The following is a 9,370-nucleotide window of genomic DNA, read 5'->3' on the forward strand; positions in this document are numbered from 1 at the left end:
AGAAGAGGTATGACATGTATAGGTGATTGACATATCATATCTATAGGATCTTTCATATATATATATATGTGATATATACACTATATACATCACCTATAGGATCCATGGCATATATATGTTATATACAAGATATAGTATCTGTATGACATGTATAGGTGATTTATATTACATATGATATCTATAGGATCTATGTTATATACCTGATACAGAATATCTATGACATGTATACGTGATTTACATTATATATACTATATTTCATATATATATGTGATATACACTATATATATATATATCACCTATATGATCTATATGTTATGTACATGATATAGCATATCTATGACATGTATATGTGATTTACATGTTTGATATATATGTTACATACATGATACAGAATATGTATGACATGTATATGTGATTTACATTATATATAATATCTATAGAACCTTTGATATATATATGTGATACACATGATATACATGACCTATAAGATCTATGGCATATATATGTGTTATATGCATGATATAGCACATCTATGACATGGACATATAATTTACATTATATATAATATGTATAGTATATTTCATATATATATATGTGATATACACAATATACATCACCTATGTGATCTATTATATATATATATGTTATATACAGGATATACCATATGTATGACATGTATATGTCATATGTATCCATTGATCTAGGCATGTATCAATGACATAATATATAATATCTATAGTATCTTTCACATATATATGTTATATACATGAAATACATGACAAATTTGATCTATTATATACATGATATAGTATATCTATGATACACATATGTGATTTACATTATATATGATAAACGTAGGATCTATGATGTATATATGTTATACACATGATATAGAGCATCGATGACATGTACATGTGATATAAGTTATAGATAATATAGTATCGATGCTGGATGAGCATAGATGGTACACAGGTGACAGACTACAGATAGCATGTATAATACATGTAATATACGTTAAACATGGCATAAATTGGACATACGGGATGTATATCCATCCATCCACCCATTCAAGCATCCATCCATCCACCCATCCATTTACACACCCATCCATCCATCCATCCATCCATCCATCCACCCATCCACCCATCCATCCATCCATCCACCCATCCACCCATCCATCCATCCATCCACCTATCCATCCATCCATCCATCCATCCATCCATCCATCCACCCATCCATCCATCCATCCATCCATCCATCCACCCATCCATCCATCCATCCATCCATCCACCCATCCATCCATCCATCCACCCATCCACCCATCCATCCATCCATCCACCCATCCATCCATCCATCCATCCATCCATCCACCCATCCATCCATCCATCCACCCATCCACCCATCCATCCATCCATCTACCTATCCATCCACCCATCCATCCATCCATCCATCCACCCATCCATCCATCCATCCATCCACCCATCCATCCATCCATCCACCCATCCATCCACCCATCCATCCATCCATCCACCCACTCATCCATCCATCCACCCATCCATCCACCCACCCATCCATCCACCCATCCATCCACCCATCCATCCATCCACCCATCCACCCATCCACCCATCCAACCATCTACCCATCCATCCATCCATCCATCCATCCTTCTATCTGGTGATGTATCAGTATATTGATGTTTATCTGTCTGTCCATCCATCCATCTATCCAAACACCCACCCATCCATCCATCCATCCATCCATCCACCCATTCAAGCATCCATCCATCCACCCATCCATCCATCCATCCACCCACTCATCCATCCATCCACCCATCCATCCACCCATCCATCCACCCATCCATCCATCCATCCACCCATCCATCCACCCATCCATCCATCCACCCATCCACCCATCCACCCATCCACCCATCCACCCATCTACCCATCCATCCATCCATCCATCCATCCTTCTATCTGGTGATGTATCAGTATATTGATGTTTATCTGTCTGTCCATCCATCCATCCATCCAAACACCCACCCATCCATCCATCCATCCACCCATCCATCTACCCATCCATCCATCCATCCACCCATCCACCCATCCACCCATCCATTTATGTAGACATGTATCAATATATTGATCTGATTATCTATCTCTCTATCCATCTGTCCATCCATCCACCTGTCAGTCTATTTATCTATCTATGGATATATCTGTATGTCCATCCATCCATCTATGTGTCTATCTATCTATCTGTCTATTTATCTATGTATCTATTCATGTGTTTATTTCTGGATGAATCTATCTATCCATCCATCCATCTTTCATCTATGTCTGTCTGTCTACCTCTCTCTCATCGATTTCCTTTTCACAAAGACCACACAACCACGCTCTCCCCAGAAACCAATGGTTTATTCCTTCCCAGATCCCCCCTCCAAAATAAAAGCCAAATGGAGTCTTCCAAGCACCTTCATCCAGGGAGGGTCATGAGTAACACATGAAGAGGTGACTCTTATTGTTATTGTTTATGACGGTTATTTTCCAGTCCTGGGATTTGAACTCAGAAACCTCAAGATGGTGGTGCTGGTCTCTGACACGTTGGCCTCCAAGGTTGGCCCTCGACCACTTGAACCACGGTGCATGCGTCGGGCTGGGTCTGGTGGCTCTTGATTCCAGGGGTTCAACCCAGAGAAGAGTCCAGGGAGTGTGGTTGGGGATCGAACCCTGATCCTCCAGATCCCAGCCTCCTCCTCCTGAGTCTCTGGGGTGGAGGGATGGATGAGTGGATGGATGGATGGATGGGTGGATGGATGGGTGGATGGATGGATGGATGAGTGGATGGATGGGTGAATGGGTGGATGGATGGATGGATGGATGGATGGATGGGTGGATGGATGGATGGGTGGATGGATGGATGGATGGGTGGATGGGTGAATGGATGGGTGGATGGATGGATGGGTGGATGGATGGGTGGATGGATGGATGGGTGGATGGATGGATGGATGGATGGATGGATGGATGGGTGGATGGGTGGATGGATGGGTGGATGGATGGGTGGATGGGTGGATGGATGGGTGGATGGATGGATGGATGGATGGATGGGTGGATGGATGGGTGGATGGATGGATGGGTGGATGGGTGGATGGATGGGTGGATGGATGGATGGATGGGTGGATGGGTGGATGGATGGGTGGGTGGATGGGTGAATGGATGGGTGGATGGATGGATGGGTGGATGGATGGATGGATGGATGGATGGATGGATGGGTGGATGGGTGGATGGATGGGTGGATGGATGGGTGGATGGGTGGGTGGATGGGTGGATGGATGGGTGGATGGATGGATGATGGGAACCATGGGATGGGAACCCAGGAGGTCTACACGCCTGAATGTGGGTGTGAATCCTGTAAGAGGTCGCAGAGTCCATGTGTATGTCTGTGGTTGTTGTTGTTGTTATTATTATTGTTTTGGAGAAGGTCGTCCACTCTGGATTCTGCCAAGTCTCGGGAAGGAATCCGTGCATGCTCGTGGATAGATAATGAAGTGCTGATTCCACTTTCTCTCTTTCTCTTCCTGCACATATATATCCATCCATCCATCCATCCATCCATCCATCCATCCATCCATCCATCCATCCACCCATCCATCCATCCATCCATCCATCCATCCATCCATCCACCCATCCACCCATCCCATCCATCCATCCACCCATCCATCCATCCATCCATCCACCCATCCATCCATCCATCCATCCATCCACCCATCCATCCATCCATCCATCCATCCCACCCATATCTGCGTGTTTGTTTTCTCCTCTGAACATAGCCTCCCTCCCTTCACCGTCTCTTGCTTCCTTGCAGATGCATCAATGGTGGCCAGAAGTGACCCCAGGGATGGAGTTCTCCAAAGTCAGCACCCAGTGGTGGCACCAAGTTCTGCTCGTGGAAGCCATGTTGTGTGCGAGGAGCTCACGTCCTGTGCACAGTCCCATCCCATGGAGGAAGGGGTCAGTATCTCCCTGGAGGTCGCTTGTCAGGAGGAGCAGGATGGGGCTGCTTCCCATGGGGCCCTGGGAGAAGACAAAGGGGGGTCAGGAATCTACCTCCCACCATCCACCCTGCCTTGAGGAAAGGCAGCACTCCCTGGGCACACCCAGACAATCCACCCATCCACCCACTCATCGAGCCATCCACCCACTCATCCACCCATCCATCCACCCATCCATCCACCCATCCATCCACCCATCTTTCCATCCATCATCCATCCATGCATCCTTCCATCCATCCACCCAACCATCCATCCCCTCATCCTTTCCCCCATCCATCCACCCATCCATCCATCCCCTCATCCTTTCCCCCATCCATCCACCCATCCATCCATCCATCCACCCATCCACCCATCCATCCATCCACCCATCCACCCATCCATCCATCCACCCATCCATCCATCCATCCATCCACCCATCCATCCACCCACCCATCCATTCACCCATCCACCCACCCATACATCCATCCATCCATCCATCCATCCATCCACCCATCCACCCACCCATCCACCCATCCATCCACCTATCCATCCATCCATCTATCCACCCATCCATCCACCCATCCACCCATCCATCCATCCATCCATCCATCCATCCATCCACCCACCCATCCATCCATCCATCCATCCATCCATCCATCCACCCATCCATCCATCCACCCATCCACCCACCCACCCATCCACCCATCCATCCATCCACCCATCCATCCATCCATCCATCCATCCATCCACCCATCCATCCATCCATCCATCCACCCATCCATCCACCCATCCACCCATCCATCCATCCATCCACCCATCCATCCATCCATCCATCCATCCATCCATCCATCCATCCACCCATCCATCCACCCATCCCCTGGGCTCACGTGGGGGCGGGAGGTCAAGGGTCCTGAAGGTCCTGGTGGCTGCTGGTCCTTCCCCGAGGGGGGTCAGCGTGCGCACCTCCAGCTGGCCCAGGGTGGACGGGCTGAGGTTGGGCACGGCCAGGAGGAAGTGGTCCTGGAAGAGGGGCCCTGGGTGAGATGCCAGCCCAGCCCAAGAATCACAACAACAACAACAACAACAGCAGTAATAGTAATGGAAACAATAACAACAATAGTAACAATAACAACAATATCAGTAACAACTACACAAACAACAATACCAATATCAATAACACCAATACCAATAACAACCCCAATATCAATAACACCAATAACACCACCAATAACAATACCAATAACACCAATACCAATACCAATATCAATAACCCCAATACCAATATCCAATAACAATACCAATAACACCAATACCAATACCAATAACACCAACACCAATAACACCAATAACACCACCAATACCAATACCAATAAGACCAATACCAATACCACCAATACCAATAACACCAATAACAATACCAGTAACATCAATACCCATATCAATAACAACCCCAATATCAATAACACCAATAACAATACCAATAACACCAATAACAATACCAATAACACCAATACCAATATCAATAACACCAATACCAATAACACCAATGACACCACCAACAACACCAATAACACCAATACCAATACCAATACCAAGAACACCAATACCCATACCAATAACAACCCCAATAACAATACCAATAACACCAACAACACCACCAATAACAATACCAATAAGACCAATACCATTACCACCAATACCAATAACACCAATAACAATACCAATAGCATCAATACCCATATCAATAACAACACCAATACCAATAACACCAATAACAATACCAATAATGCCAATACCAATAACACCAATGACACCACCAACAACACCAATAACACCAATAACAATACCAATACCACCACCAATAACACCAATAACAATACTAATATCAATAACACCAATACCAATATCAATAACACCAATACCAATACCAATAACACCAATACCACCACCAATAACAATACCAATAACACCAATAACAATACTAATCAGAATACCAATATCAATAACACCAATAACAATACCAATAACACCAATACCAATACCAATATCAGTAACACCAATACCAATAACACCAATACCAATAACAATATCTATAACACCAGTAACAATACCAATAACACCAATACCAATAATACCAATACCAATATCAAAAACACCAGTAACAATACCAATAATACCAATACCAATATTAATAATACCATTACCAGTAACACCAATATCAATAACACAAATGCCAATAACACCAAAACCAATACCAATAACACCAACAACACCACCAATAACAATACCAATAACACCAATACCAATATCAATAACACCAATAACAATACCAATAACACCAATAACACCACCAATAACAATACCAATAACAATACCAATAACACCAATACCAATACCAATAACACAAATACCACCACCAATAACAATACCAACAATAACAATAACACCAGTAACAATACCAATAACACCAATACCAACATCAATAACACCAATAACAATACCAATAACACCAATAACAAAACCAATAACGCCAACAACACCAATACCAATAATACCACCAATAATACCAATAACACCAGTAATAATACCAATAACACCAATACCAATATCAATAACACCAATATCAATAACACCAATACCAATACCACTAATACTAATATTAATAACACCAATACCAATAACACCAATACCAATAACACCAATACCAATAACAGCAATAACAATATTAATAACACCAGTAACAAAACCAATAACACCAACAACACCAATACCAATAACACCAACAAAAATACCAATAACAAAACCAATAATAACACCAATAACAAAACCAATAACACCAATACCAATACCAATATCAATAACACCAATAACAAAACCAATAACACCAATAACACCACCAATAACAATACCTATAACACCAATAACAATACCAATAAGAATACCAATATCAATAACACCAATAACAATACCAATAACACCAATAACAAAACCAATAACACCAATAACAATATCAATAGCATCAATAACAAAACCAATAACACCAATAACAAACCAATAATAACACCAATAACAAAACCAATAACACCAATACCAATATCAATAACACCAATACCAATGACACCAGTATCACCAGTCACCATAACGGTCACCACCCAGTGACACCAGCCCCTCACTCATCCCCGTCCCCAGCAAACTCCCAGAAGCCAACGCTCACCCCAGTGCGCACGCCTGGCCCAAGACCTAAGCTCCTGTTTTCTTTCTAGAACCTTCCATGCTGCCTGTCCTCTGGAATTCCAGGGCACGTGGCCGTGCCCAAGGTCAGTCTGCCTTCCTTCCTTCCTTCCCTCCTTCCCTCCTTCCTCCCTTCCCTCCAATTCTTCCCTCCTTCCTTCTTTCCAATCCTTCCTTCCCTCCTTCCTTCCTTCCCTCCTTCCTTCCCTCCAATTCTTCCCTCCTTCCTTCCCTCCCTCCTTCCTTCCTTCTCTCCAATCCTTCCTTCCCACCTTCCTTCCTTGCTTCCCTTCTTCCTTCCTCCCTTCCTTCCCTCCTTCCTCCCTTCCCTCCAATTCTTCCCTCCCTCCTTCCCTCCTTCCTTCTCTCCAATCTTTCCTTCCCTCCTTCCTTCCCACCTTCCTTCCTTCCCTCCTTCCTTCCCTCCTTCCTTTCTTCCCTCCCTCCTTCCTTCCTTCCTTCCTTCCTTCCTTCCTTCCTTCCTTCCCTCCTTCCTTCCTTGCTTCCCTTCTTCCTTCCTTCCTTCCCTCCTTCCTTCCTTCCTTCCTTCCCTCCCTCCTTCCTTCCTTCCTTCCTTCCTTCCTTCCCTCCTTCCTTCCTTCCTTCCCACCTTCCTTCCTTGCTTCCCTTCTTCCTTCCTTCCCTCCTTCCTTCCTTCCTTCCCTCCTTCCTTCGTCCTTCCTTCCTTCCCTCCTTCCTTCCATCCAATCCTTCCCTCCCTCCTTCCTTCCCACCTTCCTTCCTTGCTTCCCTTCTTCCTTCCTTCCTTCCTTCCTTCACTCCTTCCTTCCTTCCCTCCCTCCTTCCCTCCTTCCCTCCTTCCTTCCTTCCTTCCTTCCTTCCCTCCCTCCTTCCCTTCCTCCTTCCCTCCTTCCTTCCCTCCCTCCTTCCTTCCTTCCCTCCTTCCTTCCTTCCTTCCTTCCCTCCCTCCTTCCCTCCTTCCTTCCTTCCTTCCTTCCCTCCTTCCTTCCTACCCTCCCTCCTTCCTTCCTTCCTTCCTTCCTTCCCTCCTTCCTTCCTATCAATCCTTCCCTCCAATCCTTCCCCCTTTCAATCCCTCCTTCCTTCCAATCCTCTCCAATCCTTTCTTCCCTCCTATCCTTCTTTCCAATCCTTCCCCCCTTCCTTCCCTCCAATTCTTCCTTCCTTTCTAATCTTTCCCTCCTCTCCTTTCCAATCCTTCCTTCCAATCCTTCCTCCCTTCTTCCTTTCCTTCAATCCTTCCTTCCTTCCTACCCCCTTCTTTCCAACCCTTCCCTCCAATCCTTCCTTATTTCCAACCTTTCCTTCCTTCCCTCCAACTCTTCCCTCATCTCCTTCCTTCTTTCCAATCCTTCCCACCAATCCTTCCTTCCTTCCCTGATTCCTTCCCTCTTTCAAATCCTTCGTTCTTTCCTTCCCTCCAATACTTCCTTCCTCTCCTTCGCAATCCTTCCCTCCCTTCTTCCCAATCCTTCCTTCCCTCCTTCCTTCCTTCCAATCCTTCTATTGTTTCTTTCCAATCCTTCCTTCCCTCCTTCCTTTCAATCTTTCCTTCGTCTCCTTCTTTCCAATCCTTCTCTTCTTTCCAATCCTTCCCTCCAACCCTTCCCTCTTCCTTCTTTCCTTCACCCTTCCAATCCTTCCCTCCTCTCCTCCTCCTTTCCAATCCTTCCCTCCAATCCTTCCTTCTCTCCTTCCCTCCCTTCCTTTCCATCCTTCCATCCAATCCTTCCCTTCCTTACCTCCAATCCTTCCCTCCTTCCTTCCAATCCTTCCCTCCTTCCTTCCAATCCTTCCCTCCTTCCTTCCAATCCTTCCCTCATCTCCTTCCTTCCCTCCAATCCTTCCTTTCTTCCTTTCCTCCAATCCTTCCCCCTTCCAATCCTTCCTTCCCTCCTATCCCTTTCCAATCCTTCCTTCCCAACAAACCTTCCTTCCAATCCTTCCTTCCTTTCCCATCTTTCCCTCCTCTTCTCCTTTCCAACCCTTCCCTTCTTCCTTCCTCCCCTCCAATCCTTCCCTTCATTCTCTCCAATCCTACCTTCCTTCTTTCCAGTCCTTTCCCCTTCCTTCCTTCTTTCCAATCCTTCCCTCCTTCCTTCTTTCCTTCCCTCCCTCCAAACCTTCTTC

At 45.2% G+C, this 9,370-nt stretch overlaps 1 protein-coding gene across 2 annotated transcripts in view; it reads right to left on the reverse strand.

The window, feature by feature from the left end:
* Positions 1 to 2,395: 2,395 nt before the first annotated feature.
* The window catches only part of Anos1 (anosmin 1), a 40,781-nt gene continuing 33,806 nt past the window's right edge, over positions 2,396 to 9,370 (reverse strand). For both annotated transcript variants that reach the window (XM_070009291.1, XM_070009290.1), the window contains 2 exons: positions 4,915 to 5,047; positions 2,396 to 4,070 (listed from right to left, as the gene is read on the reverse strand). In XM_070009291.1, coding sequence (XP_069865392.1) covers positions 4,009 to 4,070; positions 4,915 to 5,047 — 195 coding nt within the window. In that variant the 3' untranslated portion in view covers positions 2,396 to 4,008. The remainder of the gene's footprint in view (positions 4,071 to 4,914; positions 5,048 to 9,370) is intronic.

This window comes from Dipodomys merriami, unplaced genomic scaffold (genome assembly GCF_024711535.1).
Source record: "Dipodomys merriami isolate MVZ:Mamm:240054 unplaced genomic scaffold, mDipMer1.0.p SCAF_730, whole genome shotgun sequence".
Taxonomy (NCBI): Eukaryota; Metazoa; Chordata; class Mammalia; order Rodentia; family Heteromyidae; genus Dipodomys; species Dipodomys merriami.